The sequence below is a fragment of the Cucurbita moschata genome, unplaced genomic scaffold (genome assembly GCF_002738365.1).
Source record: "Cucurbita moschata cultivar Rifu unplaced genomic scaffold, Cmos_1.0 Cmo_Scf00005, whole genome shotgun sequence".
Classification (NCBI taxonomy): domain Eukaryota; kingdom Viridiplantae; phylum Streptophyta; class Magnoliopsida; order Cucurbitales; family Cucurbitaceae; genus Cucurbita; species Cucurbita moschata.
The window spans coordinates 4,342,183-4,352,814 of record NW_019268521.1 but is presented as its reverse complement, the minus strand read 5'-3'; the positions used below and the strand labels follow the sequence as shown (position 1 = coordinate 4,352,814).

General features: G+C 35.8%; 2 protein-coding genes across 5 annotated transcripts in view; both read right to left on the bottom strand.

Annotated features, from left to right (window-relative positions):
• Nucleotides 1-1,502: 1,502 nt before the first annotated feature.
• LOC111442901 (thylakoid lumenal 29 kDa protein, chloroplastic) lies at nucleotides 1,503-5,522 on the bottom strand. Of its 4 annotated transcripts, XM_023080460.1 has the most exons (12): nucleotides 5,463-5,522; nucleotides 5,304-5,432; nucleotides 5,128-5,229; nucleotides 4,768-4,852; nucleotides 4,546-4,580; nucleotides 4,333-4,398; nucleotides 4,177-4,217; nucleotides 3,713-3,843; nucleotides 3,369-3,475; nucleotides 2,400-2,537; nucleotides 1,971-2,105; nucleotides 1,503-1,784 (listed from the first exon to the last, which is right to left on the bottom strand). In XM_023080460.1, exons 2-12 carry the CDS (start codon nucleotides 5,403-5,405, stop codon nucleotides 1,674-1,676), a joined length of 1,053 nt encoding a protein of 350 aa, XP_022936228.1. In that variant the 5' UTR covers nucleotides 5,406-5,432; nucleotides 5,463-5,522; the 3' UTR covers nucleotides 1,503-1,673. The 4 variants fall into 4 exon arrangements, with proteins under 4 accessions (XP_022936228.1, XP_022936227.1, XP_022936230.1 ...); XM_023080459.1 differs by having other exon boundaries at nucleotides 5,304-5,513; XM_023080462.1 differs by lacking the exon at nucleotides 5,463-5,522 and having other exon boundaries at nucleotides 4,768-4,869; nucleotides 5,128-5,251; nucleotides 5,304-5,394.
• A 930-nt stretch (nucleotides 5,523-6,452) lies between these two features.
• The window catches only part of LOC111442667 (O-fucosyltransferase 7-like), a 4,977-nt gene continuing 797 nt past the window's right edge, over nucleotides 6,453-10,632 (bottom strand). Inside the window, exons 2-12 of the mRNA XM_023080132.1 lie at nucleotides 10,234-10,332; nucleotides 9,945-10,026; nucleotides 9,757-9,824; nucleotides 8,988-9,076; nucleotides 8,731-8,911; nucleotides 8,528-8,656; nucleotides 8,272-8,405; nucleotides 7,980-8,193; nucleotides 7,064-7,248; nucleotides 6,883-6,978; nucleotides 6,453-6,802 (exon numbers count right to left, since the gene is read on the bottom strand). Coding sequence (XP_022935900.1) covers nucleotides 6,655-6,802; nucleotides 6,883-6,978; nucleotides 7,064-7,248; nucleotides 7,980-8,193; nucleotides 8,272-8,405; nucleotides 8,528-8,656; nucleotides 8,731-8,911; nucleotides 8,988-9,076; nucleotides 9,757-9,824; nucleotides 9,945-10,026; nucleotides 10,234-10,332 — 1,425 coding nt within the window. The 3' untranslated portion in view covers nucleotides 6,453-6,654. The remainder of the gene's footprint in view (nucleotides 6,803-6,882; nucleotides 6,979-7,063; nucleotides 7,249-7,979; nucleotides 8,194-8,271; nucleotides 8,406-8,527; nucleotides 8,657-8,730; nucleotides 8,912-8,987; nucleotides 9,077-9,756; nucleotides 9,825-9,944; nucleotides 10,027-10,233; nucleotides 10,333-10,632) is intronic.

Sequence of the window (10,632 nt, the reverse complement as noted above, 5' to 3'; positions counted from 1 at the left end):
AAAAAAAAAAAAAAAAAAAAAAACTTATCTAATTTGTGTGATGAATTGAGACCACGTGTAAATGAGAGTCATTCGGTGAATAAGAAAGATAACTAAGAAAAACTTAAAAGGAAATGAAAGTTACTACTTATACCAACATAGTGCACCTTACTTTTTTATGGCTCAATTATAGGAACTCTGTGATTAAGTGTGTTTTACTTTGAGTATTGCTATGTTGAGTGACTTCTTAGGAATTTTTCCGAGATGCATGTGTGTGAAGACAAAACATGCTAGAAGAACTCGTGTTAGTTTGTAGGGATAGTCTTCACTTTTAGAAAGCGAGAAATAGGCAACGTGATCATATTGCAGGAGAATGTCAGGACCATTTGAATCTTAATCTAAATTTTGAACACGGGTCATTACAAGAAGTGACTTACAAAACAATGGAGACTCCACACTAGTGTAATGCTCGTCACACACTAGTTCTCTATTGAATTAGGTTCAAAAGGTAGGTCAATCGAAGGAGACTTGGGTCGATGTCTTCCAAAAAGCAGGGTATGTTAGGGAAGATCTTGAGTTTGGTTTCAGGTCGGTGTCCATGAGTTTTGTTTGGTTGGTAATGAATCCATCATGCCTCCATTTTATCCTTAACATTGCATATTACACAAATTCCTTATATTTACATTATAATTTCGAAAGTAATTAAAATATGAGAAGTCAGGGGGCAAATTGGTCATAAAGAAACAAAAGAAAAGTGAGTCAAAGAGTACTATTTCTGGTCAAAGCAACCGTCGGGAAGGAAGGACGTTGTTGTCACCAAATTTCATCCATCTCAAAGAAAAAAACATCATTACAGAATCTTTTTAATTTTTTTTCTTCTTTTATTTTCCTCCAGTTATTATTTTTATAGTTTAAAAGCGAATTATGCAATTTATTATTTTTAACATCACAATAAATACGCTATCTTCTAATTTTTCATTATAAAAACGACTATAATGTTGTTTAAGCATTAAAGAATATTTGTAAAAGTGAATTGAAAAAAGAAATAATAATAAAGTTATTTAAACAGTGTAATTCATTTGCCACAAATTATGACAAGATACAATAATTAATTAATTATATTAAGTAGGGTTAGTTTTGTGTTCATAAATTTCATTTATTGGGTGACAGCTTTTTTAGGCACTTTCATGAGAGAATTTTCGTCCATGGGTCCATGGGTTTGGACTTACGTTATGTGGCTTCCACAAAGTAGTTTGAATTGGGTTTAAGTGCTAATATAAAGTCAAGAAATGGAAATGAAAATTCAATTTTAAAAGTGTTGAAGATAATGTGTTTGAGGGCTTGGTATCGACTTTTAAGCGATCATAAATTAGAGCAAGCATCGAATGAAAGTGAGATTTTGAGTCAATCTAAACATAATTCAGTCGATAAAAAATGCCAATTATCATCTCAAAAGTTGATAGTTCGGTCTCAAACTCATACGATCAAAATTAAACAGAGTTTTGAGTGAGATTTTGAGTCGATCTATTAAAAAATACTAATTACCATCTTAAAAATTGATAATTCTATCTTGAACTCGAAAAACCAGGGCGACCTTGGTCTCAAAGACATGCTATTAAAATGGACTTCGCTAAGTAGAGAACATACCTGTTGTGGACCAAATCCTTAAGAGTATAACATCCGTTCAAAACTCACTATAACTTGAGTTTGCTCAAATCAACTTTCTTAACTGGGTAGGTGTAAGCTTCGTAATTTATCTGCTGTCCCAAGCTACTTATCTTTGTCAAAGTAGTTATTAGATCGACCTGAAAGAATAGGTCATAAAGCTGAGTATAAGAATTCGAGGTGAAGTCAAAATATACATAGCATGAGAATCCTATTCATGCCCACTAAAAAAGGGTAGAAATCTCAACATTCTCACATCAAGACTAGTCTTTAGATTTATCCACATTAATTCTGACTAGAAAAGAAATAAATAATTATGCACTGACCTCATAATCAGTCTGAGATACTGTTTCACGGCTTCGTTGATATTTTTGAACCCATGGAAGAACATCTGGATCTGAGGCTAAAAATTCTTCGGTTGCTGCCTGATCAGGACCCAAAAATGCAGACAGCACAGCTAGCTGTGTGCATCACCAAACGAGGTTTTAGCATTCATTCACTAAATAATATACGCTAACAATTGCATCTGAACATAATTTCAGGGTCCTGCATCTTTGTACCTCATTCATCATACCAGTTCTTTGCATTATACCGTGTTATAAGAGTGATAAACTTTTCTTTAGGTTTTTAATATACTTGCCTACATCAACCAATTAAGTTTTTTGACATATATAATCCGCAAGAAATATATGGACATATTACATCTTGTAAGGCAGAACAATATTTCAAATGGAACTTTAAATTAAGGAACATACCTGTCGTGGACCAAATCCAATAGCAGAGAACTTTTCTTTCATTTCCTGCACGCTAGCTTTCCCCCAGATGGGAACCCTTCCCTCTGGATCAGGCGCTTCAGCATCTGATCTTCCAAATTGCCTATCGAACAAGCCCCACTGTAGGCACAAGGAGACATTGTTGTTTGGGTTATGCCCCAAATAGTAAAAGTTTGCCAAATGTCATGTTCCTTTTTGACACAAAATTCGTTGCTGCATAAGCGTAGACTACAATATTCAGAATAAAGTATCTATTCTCTATCCATTTGGACAAAGACAGAGAAATGGTCAACCAATTAGAACAAGAAAAGTAGAGGATCCTTAGTTCAACTCAACCAAATTTCATACTGAAAAATTTAGTTCACTCAACAAATACTTCCATAGAAAGCACTTAAGTAGGTATAATTATTTTGACAGCTATAAATTAATACGAGTAATTCTAGGTATCCACACCAATCGTATTTGCAACTAAATAGTGATGACTTAAGCATGTCCCTCAATTGAGTTAGCACAATCTTATGTTGTTTATAAACAGATGCAAGAAACTCGTTTTCACGATTCTTTCAACTAACTTTGGTAGGCATTCTTTTTTAATAACCTTATTCGCTCTAACATCCCTTGACAAGATCAAATTGATTGCATGCCTTTTGTTGCCTAAGAACGCAGCAGATTCAAGAAGAAAGGTGGTCTTTGAAAATCAAACCATAGAGGATTGTCAGCTCAGAAATACAGTATCACTAATGGGAATATTATTATGCCAACCCTCTAGTTGAACTGCCGAGAGATCTTACTCGGGCTCATTCTAACATCCAGGGTGGGTGGATGCTAAAGTGAAGATCTCTCGGCAGTTCAACTAGAAGGAGATCTACTGACACAATTACGCAGGCTCATGCATGTACTAGATGAGTATATTTGTGATAACCATTCAGATATCCATGCAGCATAACAGACCTGCCCGTTGGAACCATACGCAGTATATAACAAATTTCCCTTTTCTTCATTCCCGCCACATTTTCTGATGGCAGCAGCTAGAAAGGTGGATTTAACGGCACTTTGTGCTGCATGGAGAAAATGAACTCGATCTCATTGATAATATTGATTCAGAAAACGCACTAGCATTAATAGAATACACAAATACGGATTCAGATCACTATCAACTCCTATTCCAACTCACAACTTAGCTAATTACCGGCACCATTTTAATTTACTAAAAAAAGAAAGAAAAAAAGGTATCAGAAAGAACTTGACCAATGAATTGAAGAAGTCCAGAGATGGGAATTGTTAAGCCATTAAACCTGCGAATTGAATAAGATCTGCGTAGGAAATGGGTCCACCCTTTGAGTATGAATCTATCTCCTTCTTGGCTTCTTCTAATAAACTCAGGGCAGCAGAAAGATTCTCATTTTCAGGTCTGGAAATCTCTGAACTTCATGGAAGAAAGCATGTAAAAGAAGTTAATATATTTTATAGTGGAGAAAGTGCTAATGTGTTACTTTATACAATTGATTAGCTAGTTGAATAGCACTAAATTACTTGATGCTAAACAGTACAATACTATGTGATGGCTGAAAAGAATTGGAACTATAAAACGAGGAAGGATAATGATTTAACACCAATAATACTATGTTCATAAAAATATAAAAAAAAAAAAAAAAAAACCCATATTTGAGAAGCGTTTGTGAATCATCAATAATGCACGAATATGGAAGTTAATGAATTATTTCTCAGCTAGAAGGAAATGGCATCTAAAATGTAGCACCTGAAGCGGATGGATCCATTTGGCCCTCCAGATTTAGTAGCCTACAAACTCAATCAAATTTTATTAGCGTATTCCTTCCAATCTATTTAGTTTGTCGATGCAATAAAATTAAATCCAGTTATGGAAATTCTTAGAGCGGAAGTATTTTTATCTGACCTTGTCATAAGTCACAGCATCATTTAGTGCCAATGTTAAAAGCGAGGGTACAATGTCCGGACTTTTCTGAGATAAACAAAGAAAACAAAGGGGATGAGTATCTTCTCAAAGGACCAAGTGTCTGATTATAAGAACATAGATCCAAAAGTGTGCAAACTAAAAAAGGTATCAATCTATCAGTTTGAGTCTAGTAATGATTTATTGGATTTATACCTTAATAGCCGTATAAAAGGTCCCCTTGATACTTGCTGCAATCAATATTGTAAAAGCAAAATAAGTAATAGAGGCATTTGTAAGAATGTAAGCACTTGAATTGAATACAATACCTTGCATTGTTTACAAGAAGTTTCAACCACTCGGGAATCGTAACATCATTTCCAAAAATGAAAGCAAACAATCGACTGGAAAACAGTAATGCAGAGCAATATAACTTACATAAAAATTCAGATCGCTGTCTGCGCTGTATTAAATCAGCAGCATAAGCCGGCTCCACCATTAGGTCAGAGTTCACCATTAATCCCTAAGAAGAGGTCGCAACTGGCAGAAACTCATCATCACTTAATTCTAATTCATTCGAGCTCAAATAAATTTCTAAAATAAGCGTTTGACCGCTCACTCTCTTCTTACATAATGAGCAAAAGCAGCTAAACTAACTCGTATCCTTAATACTTCGTCAGAAAAAACGAGTAACACTTAAAGCACTGGTCGAATTAGTTCACTCGTCAAAGAAATTTCTCGTAGTACGGAGAAAAGAATGTGGAAATTCACAGAGAAAGAGAAAGAAATGGCTCTCACCAGGGCAAGAGTACCACCAAAACCTTGAAGAACATCTCTTCTACTAAACTGCCGATCCTCATTGTTAGCATCCGTTTTGATCTGAGCACAACGAACTCTGACCTGAAATTTCACACAAAAGAATCTACGATGAGGCAGAAATTAGAAACGCATGATCAAAGAAACGGAAGACTTACAATGTGCGAAGGAGGAGAAAATGCAGTGGCGGAGGAGAGGGCGGATTGAGGAGGAACGAGAGTAGGAAAGGAAGTCAGGGACGAGAGGAAGGAGACTCCCATTGTGAACGAAGCTCTCTCTCTCTCTCTCTCTCTCTCTCTCTCTCTCTCTCTCTCTCTGTAACTCTGTGGAAGAAAGAAAATGGAAGAACGGAATGGAGCGAATGGACTAGCGAACAGAGATTCTGTGGCGCTATATTTGTGGAGGAGCGGGAGTTTGTAATCATATCCTGATCCGGACTGTCTTCCACGTCATTTGCCTTGGGTCCCACCATATTTTTATATTTTTCCCTTTTAAATTTAGTATTATACTATTTATTTATACCCTATAATCCTTTTACTTTCAAATTTTAGTAAACACATTCACAATATACATTTTCTTAAATAAAAATTATCATTAATTCTTTTTTAATGGAATAAATATTTACTTCAAATTTACAACACAATTTTGACACAATATCTCCCCACTCAAATAGGACACCAGCTAGGATACAACCTACCAATAATATCTAAATCTTGACAATAAATAAAATATATTACTCATCAAAAAGAAAAAATATTAATATCCAATAGGGGTGTACATTCAACCCGACAACCTGGACCATTTCGAATAAGATTGGGTTCATTTTTTCTGAACTCGAACATAATCGATTTGGTTTCGAGTTCGTGGGCAAAACCCTCAAGTTGACCCGATCCAAATAAAATATATTAAGAATCCTTCCGTATTCATGGATTTGCTAGTATTTAGGTTAGTCTAAGAGAGTTTGAATACATGTTTTTTATTTTGTTATTTTATTATTTTTATTTAAAACTTAAAAAAAAAATTGACAACCCAACCCAAAAATATAGGGAAATCCCTCAAACAGGATGTTATTTTATTATTTTTATTTAAAACTTAAAAAAAATTAACAACCCCGAATCCAACTCAAAAATAGAGAAATCTCTCGGCCCAACCATATACATCTTTAATATCTGAGATATATTCCAATATCTTAAGATATATTTCAATATCTTGACTAATTCAAACTAGCAATAAGTTGAACTAAATTCCGACAAATTTAAGTATTAGATATAGATGTATGTATGTGTATGTAAAAGCTCAAAATAAAATGAGCAAAACTCGTGGAGTTTATTGATTATGTAAATTACAAGGCAACGGGAAAGTTGCATTATTCTCCTGAACCTGAAACAGCATCTCTCTCAGCAGGAAAACGTAGTGGTAACAAACCTAATTTAGCCTCTCCACTGACACACACCAACACATCAAAAACTACAAATTTTTCTCACTTAATATATACTTTTTTTTTTTTAATTATTTTTTATCTTCCAATGAATTTGATTGTTGTCTCTGACATAAACAATCCGGCAAAGGATTAACATAAAAGGCTTCTTCTGAACGGAACCTATCCATTCCTCTAGTACCTGAAATTGGGCCTTTTCTCTTCCTTGCAGATCCTTGCCTGCACAAAATAATTGTTTGCCTTTTCTTCAATCAAATATTAAACAAATGTTTTTCCTAAGATTTGTCGCAGAAATGTACCTTTGCTTATGCAGTTCAATGATTCGGGTGGCTAAGTTATCCCCTTCTTTCATGGTTCCTTGTTCAAGCTTGTCAAACAGCCGAACAAGGGCTTTCCTGTTTGGTCAAGTTTTAAAAGTTCAAAACCATTTCACAAAATGTGCACAAATGAATTCAAATTTATATCTACCAAAACCCTTGCCTGTCTGGTGATATTGTCCTCCTATGTCCGAGGAAACGGCGGTGGCCTTCAACTGCCCGAGCCATGTTCCCGGAATATGATGATATAAATACATAACTTTCAACAGATACAATGTAGTCCAGTGCAGCCATTTGAGATGCATGATGGACAAAAGGTTCGAGCTCCTCAGAGGATGCCAATAATTCCTGAATAATAGATAACAATGTCATTGCACAGTCTATTGATATAACAGTTTCTATAGTTTATTTCATAGCATGTGGTGACTGAATATGATCAATGCCCCCCTATGGTTTCCTAGCTTAAGGGTGAGTTTTAGATGACTTTGCAAGGGTGGAAGTGTAATAGTCAAAGCCCACCGCTAGCAGATATTGTCCACTTTGATCCGTTACGTATCGCCGTCAACCTCACAATTTTAAAACGCATCTACTAGGGAGAGGTTTCTATACCCTTATAAGGAATGTTTCGTTCCCCTCTCCAACCAATGTGAGATCTCACAATCCACCCCCTTCACACTGCCCGGTGTTTAACTCTAATACTGTTTGTAACAGCCTAAGTCCACCGCTAGTAAATATTGTTCGCTTTGGCCTGTTATGTATCGTCATCAGCCTCACGGTTTTAAAACGCATCTCCTATGGAGAGGTTTTTACACCCTTATAAACCCTTATAAGTAATGTTTCCTTTCCCTTTCAAACCAATGTGTGATCTCACACGAAGAGTAAGTGATTTTGAAACTACTAAATTTTTTATAAAAGAATACTTAAGAATTGCTTCTGGGACAAGCACTCAATTAGTGCTTGTAGAAGCAACACTCACTTTAAAACACTTTTTCAGAAGGCATTCCAATCTCATCCTAAATAAGGCCTTCATCTAAAGATAATAATACAAGAAGTGAAAAGTATCTAACAGTGTGGTATACCTTCCTCATTAACAAGGGATACCGCGATTGGAGATCCGACATGTGAGATTCACCCCCATATATGTCACCTGAAGCTATGTATATAGGAGTACTCGACGGGTATCCAAGAGCGTTTAGAAAAATTCCAACCTCTTTTGGAGTAAGGGGGCAACGCCCCTTGGATCTTTGTTCCTTTGGATCGATGTTTTTTACTTTCCAGTAAGATGTGTTCTCCCTGAAAGTTTAATTTATAACCAAATGTTAGGTATCAGACAGTCAGAAACTATATCGAGTCCTGCTAGACCCTCCATACCTAATCATCCTTAGCTCGTCAGCTTCGGCCGGAGACAAATCATGTGTGCATCCACTGAATGAGAGCATATCCTTCTCATACCGCAAATGTAAAGCAATGTAAGGACCATAAGACCTCATACGATCCACCAAAAGCTATGACAAATGAGATCCATTAATTTACAGGAAATATTTCAGAAGAACAGAAGTTACAAATTCATTTCTCCCCTGAGGGAAGAAAAAGAGAAGGCAAAAGAAATTAAGGCTTGTTAGTCAACCTTTCCCATAGCTTCAATTTTAGGTGCAAACCGCAATGCTTCATAACAAGCACGGCATCGCAGCTTCTGTATGTCAGATGGAAGGTTGTTATTTGCTAAGCGAGAATCTGACTTTGCAGCTCGAATAACCTGTGGGGGAAAATTAGAAATTAGCATTTGTAATTGTTGAGAAAAGGTTCGTGGGCAGGACTTTGTTACACTACCGGATAGTCTTTCCACATGCTAGCTATCTCATCCCGGTAGTAATCAACGCCAGACCAGCTTCTGAAATGCTTAACTGCTCTTGTAATGGTAGAAAACTCCTTAGGAAGATTCTTGATGACTTTAACATCATTGGAAAGAGAATTAATAAAATGGTCTTCATCAAAAATATCCGAGAATTTGCTGCATAACAAACACACATAAATTATAAAATTTCAGACAAAAAACAAAAGACGAACTAGAGATGAAAGAAATCTACCTAGAGTCTTTCCAAAATGAATGTTTGTCAAGTTCTGGAATCACAAGGGTTGCATTAATTATACGTGCTATAGCAACCATGTCACATATCTGCAATTTAAGAATGAGAAACAATCTTAGTCTCAAAAAGTGTACACTATTTTGTTTAATGGGTACATAGTATTATTCACCAAAGCTTAAGATATACGATGTGAAAACAGAAGCTGCAACTACTGCTTACGTACCTCAGTGAATTAACTTATTGGATTATCTCATACATAATGGATGAATACTAACTCAAATCTCTCTCTCTCTGAGATAGAAATACAGTACTAACACATACTCGTGACTTTTTAGAAAATTCATGAGATTATAAATTTTAATCTCATAAACTGATCTCGTTACTGGGATATTTCTAATATTCCCCCCATAATCATTTCATGTCCTCCCATAAAAAACGAGGGGTTTCTCCCATTAATCAAATTTCTCTCAAATGTATTGCTATTTTGTGGCTGCAAGAAAGTTTTTGTGACTTTATATGTTAGAGTGTATAATTAGACGTTTATTAGTCATCATAAGTAGGAACGCTTAAGCATTCCCCTGCTGTTTCAACCAAACACGTTTATCTATCACAAGCATTTAATCGACATTTTCTCCTAGAATCAAATTTACAAAATCGCATGCTCATCCATCATTAATGGACCTAATTTAAGAAAATCTTATTCATACAGACACAGGGGCCAGATCATGCGAGGAGAATGAGGAAGAAGGTACAGAGAGCGATTACAAACCCCTGCGCGCATTTGATTAAGCCCTCCATTCGCATGAACAAGAAGGTAACCTCTCGACTTTCCAGGAGCTGAGAATCCCCAAAACAAGGCAATAACATTAACAACAATAACAAGCATATACTAGTGTAAGTGCACCATAGTATTTTATTTCATGAAGAGAAACAAATAGCGATTCCGAACTGCCTTACATGAGTAATTAAGACTAGGCGCAGTGCAGGGAAAGAAATCACGATTTGGAGGAGGATTCCAAAGAGCATCCAAAGCTGAGGTCTGGTTGCCACAAGCCAACTTTCAGGTCTAAAGAAGTTAAAAGGCATAACTACTTCGCATTGGTATGATATCTACATCCATTGCAAGGTAGCAAAACAAGTGAAGCAATCGTCTAGTCCTCTATTGGGCAAGGCGTCAAGAAAAACAGGAAAATAAAACAAAATGCCGCTCCATTGATGGAATGAAGCATGACTATATAGTTTTTACCTTGTGAAAAAGACGGTGAGCCTTCGACCAACGAAGCGGTGCAAGCTCTTGTGTCAAGCTTTGCTCTGGAACCGGTCTCCGAAATCTTAATTCACCTTGCTACAGAAATGAAGAAGAAACTTAAAGAAAGCTAAAAGAAGTATCAATCAAAACAACGTTTCAACTAGACAATCTGCCTGACCATTTACGAAGAAAGAGTACGAAGCAAGAAAAAGTACTGAAATATAGAAATCGAGTACGAACAAATAAAGTTGATTTCGATTTCTGAAAAGTATGAAGAGTAGTTCAAACAGTAATAATAAACCACGCATAGGCAGAAAACAGTGACAAGAAGATAAAATTAACAGAAAGAACAAGATCGCGACTGAAACAAACAGCCAAAAAAAAAAAAAAAAAAAA

Bases quoted from the DNA above. Each gene is read 5' to 3' on its own strand.
- LOC111442901 (XM_023080460.1), bottom strand. From the start codon at position 5,405: ATGGGAGTCTCCTTCCTCTCGTCCCTGACTTCCTTTCCTACTCTCGTT. The intron at 2,538-3,368 runs GTCTGTTATGCT...TTGTGCCTACAG, and splicing joins CGTATGGTTCCAACGGGCAG to TGGGGCTTGTTCGATAGGCA. The intron at 1,785-1,970 runs GTCAGTGCATAA...CTATTCTTTCAG, and splicing joins TATCTCAGACTGATTATGAG to GTCGATCTAATAACTACTTT.